The 15358-nt window shown below is 42.6% G+C and overlaps 1 protein-coding gene across 1 annotated transcript in view; it reads right to left on the bottom strand.

The window, feature by feature from the left end:
* Positions 1-1014: 1014 nt before the first annotated feature.
* Positions 1015-15358, bottom strand: part of sars1 (seryl-tRNA synthetase 1) — a 34607-nt gene continuing 20263 nt past the window's right edge. Inside the window, exons 9-11 of the mRNA XM_084313697.1 lie at positions 7014-7171; positions 6229-6358; positions 1015-3148 (exon numbers count right to left, since the gene is read on the bottom strand). Coding sequence (XP_084169823.1) covers positions 2976-3148; positions 6229-6358; positions 7014-7171 — 461 coding nt within the window. The 3' untranslated portion in view covers positions 1015-2975. The remainder of the gene's footprint in view (positions 3149-6228; positions 6359-7013; positions 7172-15358) is intronic.

Raw genomic sequence — 15358 nt, 5'->3', positions numbered from 1 at the left:
TGAATTGAAAATGGGGGACCCTGATGTAAACAAGACGAAAGTCTTTCTCTGGTCTGCATCCCCTTAACAATTGTATGTATTGAGCTGTACTGTACCCATTCTGCAATCTGTTAATAAACTTTTCAATCAATCAATCAAACCTGAGATCAGATGTTATCCAAAAAGATTATTCCAATTCCTGATCGCCATTCCAAATATCGACCACGCTTATTGATTACAGTGTTGGTACTGTAAATACATAATCGTCACTGTTCTGATGGCCGGCGATCACTTGGTCTCTTCAGTTGGCTCGACGGAAAAGTAAAATGAGGAAACTGACCACTCCCCCTGCATCAATTAAACTAACCTTTCGGAATACCAAGAATACCAGTGTCTTAATATTCCTTCCAAATTCAACATCTGATGAAAATGATGAAATCACGGTTATTCTGGACAGATAAGAAGTTCCAGAATAACTCATTACCTTTAGATGAGCATTCGTTTGGATAGCCTTCTCAAAAGAAATATACATATAAATATATGTTTGATTTCTAATTCTCACTACTAACGCAAGGTGTAGCACTGAACGGCACAGGAAGTGCTTCATTCCGACATCAGACTTTGCACTGCATCACTGTGCCTCACTGCATCACAGGGTGACAGTACTATCTCCCTGGGCTTTTACTTTACTTTTAATACAGAGTATACAAATGTACACTTACTGTATATTTATATTAGGTTTAGGTTTACTTTATTTGTTCAAGGGGGACAGTGTACATTAATAAAACATTTTACAAATGTAAATGCACCCAATTTGAGCCAAAAGGCTAATTTCCATTGGCAGTCCCCCTGCCAGAAGGTACAGGCTAAAATCCTGTGTAAAAAAAAAGGGTTAGCAATAAAAACAGAATAAAATCAAATCAGAATAAAATCAAGATAAATACATTAGAATAAAAACACAACAAGAGCACATAGACATAGTAGGGATACAGGTCACAATACAGTCATGGACACAAGGACAGAGCACATCATGACATATTATTAAGAGACCCAGACATAGACAGACGCACCATATCCATATCCACACACACATATACACATACAGACACCTCAGTGTTGACAGTTCTGGTTTTCAATGAGCCATTCCCTAACCCTGCACTTTAATGAATGGTATGATGTGGACACTCTAATTGTTTGAGGAATTGAGTTCCATTGGTGGGATGCTCTGTATGAGAAGACGGCCTGGCCAAATACAATTTTTTTTTTAAAAGGGATTGTACAGTCCCCCCCTTGCCACACCTCTATATTATATTAGAATGTAACATAGGAAATGTATATCCCGAACTGTATTTCATTTTTATTCTTAGGCTTATTGTTATTCTTATTCGTGATTTGTGTTTGTCTACCTAAATGTTTAACGTTTACCGTGAGCGATTTGTAGTACCAAATTTCCCTCGGGATGAATAAAGTATTTATATTCTATTCTAACTCACTGAAGAAAAAAGCGTGACACACAAGAACCTTATTTTCATATCGTTTCTCATATTTATTGTCACTTCATCAACGCTTCAATCAATCATATATACTCACTGTAACTGCGAGTGCATACGGACATGTCGATGCTGATAAATAGCATTATAGTCAACCGTGACGTCAAGCAATGATGGTGAAAACAATGAGGTCAAAGGTTATGCGTAGATAAATGAAAGCCCAAAACAGACGGATTAAAAATACCCCAAGCATGTACAAAAAGGACACGGTTTATGAATTATAGCCGTGCGGTTTGTTGATACAAAACGTCTTTCAAACAAACAAAAACGTCTTTCAAAGAAACATTTACTACATCACCAAAATTAACAATCGTCGGCCATTTCGACGCGGCGGCCATTTTGCATGTCCACCCCGGTTCCAATGGCCGCCGTGTGTGAATAAGGTCAAATGTTTCTGAGTTCACGCGCTAAACCTGCTCGGATAAGGACCAGAATAGTCATCCAAGAGGAAGGTACTGGACACACGGATCATCTTTAGAAACATATTTAATAAGAGTGCAGGAAAAAAAATCAACGTTTTCAACACAACAGTGTCTTCTTCAGATACACGACATTAAAAACATAAGACCAGTAGAACCATAGACCATGTTGAAATAAGTGATTAAATTTTTTTTGCACACCACGAAATATCTTTCTAAAGATGATCCGAACCCTCCTTCTCGACGGCCTGTTCAATACGAGACGCGTGTTAGTTTTGGTCGTCTCGCAAAAAAAATATCTACAAGCTGCTTATTTTCAGAGATTCAGACATCGTTTCCCATTATTACACACAAACTCTCTCAAGCTCATACGTTTTTTTCAGTTGATCATCGGTGGCCAAACCTCAAATAAAGCACCCGAAAGGTTTTAAACGACCAACCCCTGCATTGCTTTCCTTTCCGACGCGGTCACAGACGTTACTAACAAGGACAGACGGCCAAGAGTCTCCTGAATGCATCTTCGACGACGGTCCGCTAGACTCTACGCTACGCAAACCGAGGTAAGAACATCATCCATCTGCTTTGGGCTGAATATTGTCACAGAGAGGAGGAGGAGGGGGGCTGGGGGGGGGGGGGGGGGCGGAGCCAGACAGGCTTGACTGACAGCTGGCTAGTCTCAAGACGGCACAGCAAGGCGGGCTGTAGAACGATCCCTTTTGAAAACGTTGGTTCAGGCGGATGAGGGGGTGTGGGCAGGGGGTGGGCGGGGGGACCGGGCGGGGTTAACAACAAGCAACATCACGATCCATCCAGCTAGAAATAGACGGCATAGAAGCCGACCCCGTTGCCGTGCGCCCCTGGGGATCAGCTTCCATATACATAACCATTAAGACTGTGGGCGACTTCACCCCCTCACACGGACATCGGGAGCCTAACACGGCAACTCTACTCAATCCATTTCTAGCTGCTGGGTCAGTGAATGTCCGGTGAACGTCGCCGCCACCGCCACGACGCCCCCCGGTGGGTCTTAGGAGTCGTTGACGGACATATTCTCCACTCCGCTCTGCAGGCTCTGCTCTCCTCCTCCTCCGTGCTGTTGCTTCTTCTTCTTCTTCGCTCCCTCCTGCTGTTTCTTCGTCTTCTTCAGCGACTCCTGGTCGATGGGAGCCGGCTTCACGAAGGGGAGCATCTCCGTCATGCCTTGGAGGGGGAGCAAACGAAAACGAGGAGGGGGGGATTAGGTTTTCGCAGCGCGGGCAGTGCTGCCACAAATGTCTAACCGTATTCTCTCGACATACCAGGGAGGAAGTATAGGCAGAGAGAGAGAGAGAGAGAGAGAGAACAGAGGAATGCCCCGCGCTCGTAGAAATAGTTTAAGGCGTGGGAACGCAGGTCGATGGCCAACGTTTCAAACACCTGCATTTCTCTCCCAATCTGCTGACGTGCAAACGTTTCAACTATTCTGAGTGTGATAAATGGACTGCATTTAATACTATATCTATAGTGGAGGTTATTGCATGACTACTAGTGAGGCAGTGCTTCACTAGTATACAGACAAAATATATATATATTATTATTAATATACATATATATTTTTATTTTATTTCGTTTAATATTTATTTTTATTAGAAATGTTTTCCTCTGAAAAAATAAAGCCAGTGAATTTTTCTTTTCTTTTTCCAAGTGATACACAGCTCCCAATCACTTACATTGGCTAGTGAGGCAACATTCCTTTGTGGTTTCACTAGCTAATGTAAGTGAATGGCAGCGAAATAGCACCTTTGATTGGACAGTAACTGGTCTAAGTGCGCGCCCAGGGAGGCCGACAGTCACTTATTCATTTGAATGGGGCTTGAATGATTGACAGTTCTGACACTTTTTTTTTTACACCAATCAGAGAACACCATTTCCTATGACAGAAAGACTCAGGAGAAGCTTCCATCCCCAGGCCATCAGGATGCTCAACGAACAATAACACTATGTAACAACCATCAAATGCACTCACAGCACACACATCCACACTCACTTTAAACAAACAACTCACTGCAGCACCCACTTTACACACTTTAGAACACTTAAACACACTTTATATTTATTGGTAAAGAATTTGCACTACAACCCATACCTCATTAAACCTTACTGTAAATTGTACCTAAATTGTACCTCATCACATTTCTGCTTTGCACTATATAGTATATTGTATATTAGTATATTGTATGGTAACTCAGTTACTTCTACTCTGCATTGAACATTGTACATATGTACATACTGAACACTTGTGCTTACGTACGTGACTTCTATTTTATACTTGCTATACTTATTTTATTTTATACTTATCTATTTTTGTCTAGCACAGTCTCTGGAGCGTAACAGAAAGAAGCATTTTGTATAAAAGTATTCTGTACTTCTGTATGACAACTAATAAAGAAAATAAAGAAACTTGAACCTATCCCATGCTTTGAGAGGGCTTGGAGAGCCCAGTCAGTAACATTACTGTGTAGGCAGTAGCACTGTAGGCTAAATGAAACTTTGCACCAAAGGACCAAAGTATAAATCAGCAACATGGAGAGGACTTATGCATCTGGATCAGAAAAAAAGTAAGTACAGTGTTTGTAAAAGCTTGTATGCTAACAGTAGCTAGCCAATTTGTTAGCTACCTTTAGCTTAGCTTATATTACATCACAATGATGATCACCAAGCTAACTTACTGTACACAGTAGGGCTGGGCAATTAATCGAAACAAAATCACGATATCGATTCATGGACCTATGCAATCTCATTTCTAAGTTATGACGATTTTTCTTAAGTTATACATTTTTTTTTTTACTTTTTAAATGATTTTATCTGGGTTGAACATGATTTGTGGAACTCCCTCTGGTGTTGTGGTCGTGGTATTCACTGACCTTTGGGAAGTATTTCGATATGCACATGGGTATCTTAGTGGTGTAGTGTATCTTGTAGACCAGGCCCATTGCAAGTTGCTGTACTCTGTCGTCTACTCTAAGCCATCCTAGGTTGTCAAAATGGGCAGGGGTGAGGTGGGTTTTAGGAGTAAGGTCAAGCAGTAGTCTGACCAGTTTGTTTTGTGATGTTTGTAATCTTGTTTTTAGTGCCTTTGAGGTGCTTTGGTACCATGAGGTGCAAGCATAGTCGTAGTACCCTTGAATGAGTGCTCCTGCCAGAGTCTTCAAGGTATTCTTGTTTACCGAGAGGAGATCCGGTACAGGAATCTAGTTCGTTGGTTGACTTAGTTTTATTACATTGGATCCCATTTTGTCACAGGAAAGATTTGCCTCTAGGATGGAACCCAGGTAGGTAATTTCATATTTTCTTTTCCTTGTCACCTTCACCTAATATGTTTTGATCTGGTCAGGTGCGCTGTCACCTAATATGTTTTGATCTTGTCAGGTGCGCTGTCACCTAATATGTTTTCATCTGTCTGGTCAGGTGTGCCGTCACCGAATATGTAATTTTTTTGCATCCGTGTCTGGTCAGGTGCGCCGTCACCGAATATGTAATTTTTTGCATCCGTGTCTGGTCAGGTGCGCCGTCACCTAATGTTAATATGTTTTCATCTGTGTCCACTGACACACACAGTGGGGGATGTTTTAAATATATAATATAATATAATATATAATATAATATAATAATTTGTGCTTCACCAAAAGATTTGGTCAGCAGCCACCACTGCACATATCCCTTACTAGTTACACTGAGTGGCCAGTATGACTTACTACCATAGCGTCTTTATACCTGTATCACTGTACATACAACTCTGTACATACATCTGATTAGCACTATTACTCAGTAGTACTAATTGATATATTTTATACCCACTTAAATCACCTGTAGATTGTATATTATTATCACACTTTACTGATGCCAAACTTCTTTACGTTGTACTGTACTTGTGCTGCATGATGACACTCTGGCGATCAACCAGAACGATTTGGGCTTATTGCATATAACGCGTCATATCGCCATCTATGAAAAAATACTGGATTATTTTGGAAAGGGGCGATGTTTAGCGTGTAATAGCTACACAAACTACAGTATGTAGAAATGAACTGGTTAGTCAGTAATGGACTATGAACAATGCCTGTCAAATGAGCCACACTATTGTCTCCATAGCTATAATACGGAACACACGATGGGTCTGCAAACATCGCTAAAACGGTCAATGGCCCTGACCCTTAGCCCTGGCCCTTAGCCCTGGCCCTTAGCCCTGACCCTTAGCCCTGACCCTTAGCCCTGGCCCACAGTCTGACATGACATCTCACCAGGGGGCATGAACTCCTTGAGCTTCTCTGGAATCACAATGCCCTCTTCTGTCTGGTAGTTCTCGAGGATGGCACACATCACACGCGTGGTCGCACACATGGTCGCATTCAGCATGTGCACAAAGTCCACCTAGAGAGAGAGAGAGACAGAGAGAGAGACAGAGAGAGAGGGAGACAGAGACAGAGAGACAGAGAGAGACAGAGACAGAGAGAGAGAGAGAGAGAGAGAGCATAAGTACACATAATACTATCGATTATCTAGCGTTTATTTGAAAACTATTCATAAATAGGCCGAAAAATGACAGTTTGTTGTGTATTCCAGAATATTCCAGTAAAGGGCGATTATTACAGAATCTTAATATTTTCCTGAAACTTAAAAAAACTAGCGTTTTTCAAAATGGTATAAAGCGGGAATTAACCGATTAAAAAACAATCCGTTTCGACAATGTTGACTGCAAACAAGTCATTGATAAGCGACGGCCAGAATAGACACATAATTTAAGATGTAGTTTATGCGTTCACAAATATGAGAGCGCCATCATTGAAGTGGGTGGTGGCATACGGAGGCTTATAGCACAAATAAAAGGTGCCTCTTGATCATCAAACAAGAATGAATTTAATAAAGTGCAAATCTAACTTTCACCAAACATCACTTTTTGTAAAAAAAAAATTATGTTTTGTGAAAATCGTCCTAAATCATGAATTTGAATTAATCGATAAAAATAGATTAATCGCCCAGCCCTAGGAAGTCCCACTGAGACAAAAAATACAAATAAAAGCCTCACCTTGTCCATCATCTTCTTGGTCTGCCCGTAGCGGATGCGCAGGCGTCTGGCCTGGTAGTCGAGGCAGTTGGAGCAGGACACAAGCTCCCGGAAGGCCCCGGAGCCGGGGAACCAGGCCTCCAGATCCAGCTTCTTACTGGCAGCGTGGTTCAGGGCACCTGGGGGGGGGGGGGGGGGGGGGGGGGACACACACACACGGGCAGGTTGTGTTTAAAACCAGGCCTCCAGATCCAGCTTCTTACTGGCTGCGAGGTTCAGGGCACCTGGGGGGGGGGGGGGGGGGGGGGGGGGGGTGGACACACACGGGCAGGTTGTGTTTAAAACCAGGCCTCCAGATCCAGCTTCTTACTGGCCGGGCACCTGGGGGGGGGGGGGACGACACACGGGCAGGTTGTGTTTAAAACCAGGCCTCCAGATCCAGCTTCTTACTGGCTGCGAGGTTCAGGGCACCTGGGGGGGGGGGGGGGGGGGGGGGGGGGCAGGTTGTGGCCCCCTAGCGCCTATTACGTGCTTTGAGTTTTTTTTTTGTGTGTTTGTGTGCACAGCGGTGGCTGTGTTGAAATTGGGTCCATATCGTCATTTTACATATATTTTCAATATGTCAAAAGATTATAATTTGAAACGCTCTAAAAAAAAAAATTATACATATAGGACTCCACAGGAGACCCTAGTGGCAATTTTCGTGCCATTGACTCCCATGTTAAAACGCTGTTTTTTTTAATCTGCAATCATTCATTTAATTTTCGATACAATTATAAAATGAACGCTTTTTTCACAAGGTGGGGACCAAGCAATACTCCAGGGATTCTGTTACCGGATTTCTACACACGGTGGAGCAATTGTCCTATGGCTGTTGTTGCCAGCTAGGAAGCCGTCACATGCCTTCAAGAGGCGGAGATAATGCCGGCTGCAGGCACTCCAGGCAGAGAGTAGAGGGGGGGGGGGAGGAGAGCAGCAGCACTTCCTTCTCCCCCTCCTCCTCCTCACACTGGTATGCGTCTCTACAATTCGTAGCCGCATTTCTGCAGACCCCTCTCTGATTGGTTGAACTCCATTTTTGCAGACCCCTCCCATTTCTGCAGACCCCTCTCTGATTGGTTGAGCGAAGCCCCTCTCTGATTGGCCCCCCGCATGAGCCGAGACAAGCTCCTCTAGCCAGGAGTCGAAACTCCGTTAACTCCAGAGAGAGAGGCTGAACGCAATTTATACGCATGGAAGTATTGATTACGCCATAACGAATCATTAAAAAAATATACCGTTAACTGGAATATGTTGTGTGTGCCTTTACACATGTTGGATAGGATTATGTAATTGGTTTGTATAGCGTCGCGTATAACGTTATTTCGCGTGACTTCACGGTTTATTCACATTTCACAACATAGCCAGCGTTCAACTTGTTTACACTCCCCACTTACTGTACAATGTAACATTTAGATTAACCCAGTTGTCTATCTGTATGTCATATGTTACGATGAATTGAAAATGGGGGACCCTGATGTAAACAAGACGAAAGTCCTTCTCTGGGGTCTGCATTCCCTTAACAATTGTATGTATTGAGCTGTACTGTGTACTGTACCCATTCTGCAATCTGTTAATAAAGTTTTCAATCAATCAATAACTAGACAGTTACAATATAACATTTAGATTAATTAACCCAGTTAATGCCTTAAGAGAGAGAGGCTGGTGGTCAAGTCAAGTCAAGAGTTATTTGTCACAAGTTGTTTATTAGCCTAGACATTTTCAATTCATCATCTTGTTTACATCAGGGTCCCCCATGTTCAATTCATGATAACATATATGACATACAGGTAGACAGATGGACAGTACTGCTACATTTAGACATTTATGACATACCAGATTTTGAACTTGTGGTAGGCCTAGACATTTTCAATTCATCGTCTTGTTTACATCAGGGTCCCCCATGTTCAATTCATGATAACATATATGACATACAGGTAGACAGATGGACAGTACTGCTACATCTAGACATTTATGACATACCAGATTTTGAACTTGTGGTAGGCCTAGACATTTTCAATTCATCGTCTTGTTTACATCAGGGTCCCCCATGTTCAATTCATGATAACATATATGACATACAGGTAGACAGATGGACAGTACTGCTACATCTAGACATTTATGACATACCAGATTTTGAACTTGTGGTAGGCCTAGACATTTTCAATTCATCGTCTTGTTTACATCAGGGTCCCCCATGTTCAATTCATGATAACATATATGACATACAGGTAGACAGATAGACAGTACTGCTACATCTAGACATTTATGACATACCAGATTTACAAATACAGTACTGTTTGTGATACAAAAAGAGTCCAGAAAAGAAAGGCTATACATTTGACGTAGAAACTGTACATTGGAGGAGGTTGGGTGGGTGGGGGGGACTGTACATTGCTTCTTCTAAGTGTCTATGCTTTTTTTTGTCAGTATTTACTGGCTTTCAAAAAAATAACATCTTGTTGCTTGTGTGTTGAAGGACTTTTACCGAAGGGTTACACATATCATGTCTGCACGTACAGACGTGCAGTGAACCCATCCTGCGACCTGCGTTGACCATACCTCTTTTGAGGCCACTGTGCGAATGACTCACCAGTCTGAGGAGGAGATCCTGGTGTGGGCAAGGTCGATGCAGGTCACCTGGAGAGTGGCCCATACATATATGTCATATATGTTATCATGAATTGAACATGGGGGACCCTGATGTAAACAAGACGATGAATTGAAAATGTCTAGGCCTACCACAAGTTCAAAATCTGGTATGTCATAAATGTCTAGATGTAGCAGTACTGTCCATCTGTCTACCTGTATGTCATATATGTTATCATGAATTGAACATGGGGATGAATGAATGAATGAATGAAAACTTTATTAACAGATTGCAGAATGGGTACAGTGCAGTACAGCTCAATACATACAATTGTTAAGGGGATGCAGACCAGAGAAAGACTTTCGTCTTGTTTACACAAGGGTCCCCCATTTCCAATTCATCGTAACATATATGACATACATGACATACAGATAGACAGTACTGCTACATCTATACATTTATGACATACCAGATTTGCAATTACAGTACTGTATTTGTGATACAAAAAGAGTCCAGAAAGAAAAGAGTATATACATTAGGCGTAGAAACTGTACATTGGATTGGGTAGGTGGGGGTGGGACTGTACATTGGAGGTGGTTGGGGGGGGGGGGGGGGGGGGGGTTGGGTAGGAGGGGTGGGTGGGGGACACTGTACAACTGTACAAACAACACTGTACATTGGATTATTGACAAGACCATACTTGGTAATTTACTGTACATTGGAGGGGGTTGTGTTCGGACATTTACAGGGGCCAGTTTCGAGTTGCAGTCTCCCTTAGGTGTTTTTTGAGAGTGTTTTTGAAAGTGGGTAGTGATTCACATTCCTTTACAGCTTTGGGTAGGGCGTTCCACATTGATGTGGCATAATTGCGAAACGTGTTTAGTCCCTTGTTTGAGCCGAATCTGGGTTTAACATGATTTGTGGAGCTCCCTCTGGTGTTGTGATCGTGGTATTCACTGACCTTTGGGAAGTATTTAGTCATGTACATGGGTACCTTGGTCGTGTAGTGTATCTTGTAGACCAGGCCCATTGCAAGTTGCTGTACTCTGTCGTCTACTCTAAGCCATCCTAGGTTGTCAAAGTGGGCAGGGGTGAGGTGGGTTCTAGGAGTAAGGTCAAGCAGTAGTCTGACCAGTTTGTTTTGAGATGTTTGTAATTTTGTTTTTAGCGCCTTTGAGGTGCTTTGGTACCATGAGGTGCAAGCATAGTCGTAGTACCCTTGAATGAGTGCTCCTGCTAGAGTCTTCAGGGTATTCTTGTTTACCAGTGAGGAGATCCGGTACAAGAAACGAGTTCGTTGGTTGACTTTTTTTATTACATTGGATGCCATTTTGTCACAGGAAAGATTTGCCTCTAGGATGGAACCCAGGTAGGTAATATCTTCTTTCCTTGTGACAATATTGTCACCCACTGTAACTGAGAAGCCGTCGGTCTTGCTGAGTTTGTTATTTGAACCGAAGAGAATGGACTCTGTTTTGCCCATGTGTAATGATAGTTTGTTATCAGCGAGCCATATGCAGATTTTGCTTAGTTCTTAGGGACCCTGATGTAAACAAGACGATGCATTGAAAATGTCTAGGCCTACCACAAGTTCAAAATCTGGTATGTCATAAATGTCTAAATGTAGCAGTACTGTCCATCTGTCTACTTGTATGTCATATATGTTATCATGAATTGAACATGGGGGACCCTGATGTAAACAAGATGATGAATTGAAAATGTCTAGGCTAATAAACAACTTGTGACAAATAACTCTTGACTTGACCACCAGCATCTCTCTCTTAAGGCATTAACTGGGTTAATTAATCTAAATGTTATATTGTAACTGTCTAGTTATTGATTGATTGAAAACTTTATTAACAGATTGCAGAATGGGTACAGTACACAGTACAGCTCAATACATACAATTGTTAAGGGAATGCAGACCCCAGAGAAAGACTTTCGTCTTGTTTACATCAGGGTCCCCCATTTTCAATTCATCGTAACATATGACATACAGATAGACAACTGGGTTAATCTAAATGTTACATTGTACAGTAAGTGGGGAGTGTAAACAAGTTGAACGCTGGCTGTGTTGTGAAATGTGAATAAACCGTGAAGTCACGCGAAATAACGTTATACGCGACGCTATACAAACCAATTACATAATCCTATCCAACATGTGTAAAGGCACACACAACATATTCCAGTTAACGGTATATTTTTTTAATGATTCGTTATGGCGTAATCAATACTTCCATGCGTATAAATTGCGTTCAGCCTCTCTCTCTGGAGTTAACGGAGTTTCGACTCCTGGCTAGAGGAGCCTGTCTCGGCTCATGCGGGGGGCCAATCAGAGAGGGGCTTCGCTCAACCAATCAGAGAGGGGTCTGCAGAAATGGGAGGGGTCTGCAAAAATGGAGTTCAACCAATCAGAGAGGGGTCTGCAGAAATGCGGCTACGAATTGTAGAGACGCCACTGGTATCAACCGTGTCACACAGCTGCAACACGGATCACTTTGATTGGTGCCGCCCCCCTCGGCTCCTCACTGAGCTCGCTCTGTGCGGGAGGGGCTGGTGGTTGAGTACACAGCGCTCGTCGCTTCAGAATATACCTGCAAAAAAGTGTACCGTATCCCTGCTGGAAATATTACCAATGACCAGTGCTTGCTAACGTTAGCGTCTCGGCTACTTTTTTTTTTTTTTTTGGTCTTTTTCCCCCTCCATTTTCCTCCGATTTTCTCCCATCCCAATGTTAGTCGTATGCCAATTCCCAGTCCCTTCCTGATCGCTGCGCACTTACCCCCCACAGTCAGATCATCTGGGAGAGTGGAGGCTACCACGTGCTTCCTCCGACACACGTCCAGCCAATCACCGCTTCTTTTCACCTGGCAGCGCGGATTCTCATTGAGAGGGCGTAGCGTGTGGGAGGACCACACTATCCCCCTCACGTCCAATCCGCGCTTAGCAGGCGCCCCGACCGAACTGTAGGAGTCGCTGTTTACAACGACCCGGACCCACCCCGCCAGCTTCTCCCACCCTCTGATACAGCCAATTGTATCAGTGCAGACGGCCAGCCAAGCTGGTGACAACCCCGGAGCTGTGAGCTGGATTCGAACAGGCAAATCCAGCTCAGCTCCGGGGCTGGTGACGAACGCAATCTCCGCTCGGCCACCTAACCGCCACTAGCGTCTCGGCTATTTCTGACCAAATGAGTTACCGTACTTTTCGGACTATAAGCCGCGGCTTTTCCCCCCATTTTTCGACCCTGCGGCTTATATAACGGTGCGGCTTATATGTGACTCGACGTGACCAAACCCGAAAATGTAAAAATCTAAATATTGCTTTTTTGACTGCATTGAAATGTTATTTATGTGTTCCCTTATTTGCTAAACTTAATACAACTTGTAAATGAGTTAATTCTTGATATTTGTCCGACAGTATTGTGTCCCAATGCTAATTACATATGGTAATTAAACATTAAAACACCTGCGGCTTATAGTCCAGTGCGGCTTATATATGTACACATCATTCAATTTAGCTGCTGCGGCTTATAGTCAGGTGCGGCTTATAGTGCGAAAAGTACGGTAATTATTTGTCTACACCAGGACATTAGCTTATTCACAAGGACTTTGCGCTGGTTTCCCACGCTGGACTATGGGGTCGAAAACGTATATAAATATAAAAAATATGCCGTTTTGTGCGTTTTTTTTGTCATAAAAAGGCAGTTACTATCAAACAAATGAGAATATAAGTGGTTAAAATTCGGAAATATTTGTAATCTTTTATAGATATCTTGAGGTTAGGCTCTTAGTGGTAATCGTGGAAAAAAGTTTTAAAAATATTAAAAATTAAAAATTATATGACCTTGAACTTGATGCACACTTTCGTGCTCTAAGCGTCATGAGATCATCATGTAGTAAGGAAGGCACAAGGGTTAAAGCACAAGGGTTAAAGCCCTCCAACAGTGACCTCAACAACCCCGTTCATTCACATCCAGAGACCACCGACTATAACATGAGAAGGATCACTGTGGGAGTTTTGAAACAGGGAAATCTGTAACTCTAAAGATGGCGGCAACGACAAAGAATTGCTGAAAAATAAACATAAATGTGTTGTTTAAATAATAATAGTTAAAAAATAAAATAATCGGGGAGCTCCAGTAGCTCACCGCGTACCTCGAACGCTATTTCGGCGTCGGGGACAACCGTGCGCGTCACGGATCTGGGGTAGCGAGTTCGACTCCCGGACAAGCCGTACTTTCTCAGAGTGTCTTTCCCCCCATCTGTACCCCCATTCAACCTGTTTCTGTCGGTCATACTTGACCAGAAAAAAAAGCGATAAACGCAAAAAGAACCAGCTGACTGGTCAAAGTTTAAAAAAAATAATTAAAAAAAATAATCGATATTTATCGATAATTTTGTCCCGATTTATCCATTCTTCCAAATGGCATATCGTCTCAGCCTTAGTGTGTGTCTGTGCATGTCTGTGTGTGTGTGCGTGTCCGTGTGTGTGTGTGTGGCATATCGTCTCAGCCTTAGTGACCAAAACGATGACAGATCCTTCAACGCAGAGGTGATGATCCCACGTGTACAGAGGTGGTGATCCCACGTGTACAGAGGTGGTGATCCCACGTGTACAGAGGTGGTGATCCCACGTGTACAGAGGTGATGATCCCACGTGTCGCACATGGAAAAGAAAATGTCTCAATTTCCCAAGACAAGATATTTATACTAGGTGACTCAACGTTAGAACCACTTATGGTACATATACTGCATGTACTTCATACTGCATCATCATAATCAACATCTCTGGCTCGTGAGAACAGCATACATTTAGTTTTACTAGCGTTGATTTTAAGATTAATTTAACTTCCTGAAGAACATTAAAAGAAAGCTGCAAGTTCTCAGTGGCCAACTGAACAGTGTCAGCGATACAGTATACACTAGTATATACACCCAGCAAACCATCTCTTTCAACTGCTGCCCTCTGGTCGAAGGTACAGATCCATCCAGTCCGGAACCAGCAGACTGACCAACAGCCTCTACCCACGGGCTGTCAGGCTGCTCAACGACGAACATCAACTTGCCCCCCCCCGCATCCCACCCCCGGTGACATAACTCCCACTCCCACATTACAACAATAACTGTGAACCGGACTTGCATTGCTGCACTATACAATACTTCATCCTTTGCAAGTCAACGCCCCCCCCCCCCTCCTTCCATCAACTCACTGGACTGAAATATTTATATTTATTAATTTATTTGCACAAGCACTAGATGCACTTGGGACAATGATGGTATGTTATATATTGGGACATTGGGACATTGATACTCTATTACTTTATTACTATATTACTATTATTATTGACATTATTATTTTGCACATGTTATATCTTATGTTGTATGCCAGTGGTGATGTTCCTAACAAATTTCGTTGTACCAACAATGACAAATAAAGATCTATTCTATTCTATTCTATTCTAGTACAGGGGTCAGCAACCTTTACTATCAAAAGAGCCACTTTTCCCCCGTCCCACAAAATAAAATGCTCAGGGATCCGCACAACCTATTTACCCTTAAAATGAAGATGACACTGTGTATAACATTTTATATATCCCCAAGCATACCCCACATTTAGCATAAAACGCCTGACAATTGCATACCCAAAGTAATTTGCGATTTATTATACGTTATACTTATAGCACACAGTTTGTTGCATTAATGGAATTATAAAGCAACAAAAAGAATTTTTTTTA

Source organism: Notolepis coatsorum, assembly GCF_963971535.1.
Source record: "Notolepis coatsorum genome assembly, chromosome: 4".
Lineage (NCBI taxonomy): Eukaryota > Metazoa > Chordata > Actinopteri > Aulopiformes > Paralepididae > Notolepis > Notolepis coatsorum.
The sequence above is the reverse complement of the archived record's forward strand: the minus strand, read 5'-3'. Positions and strand labels throughout refer to the sequence as shown.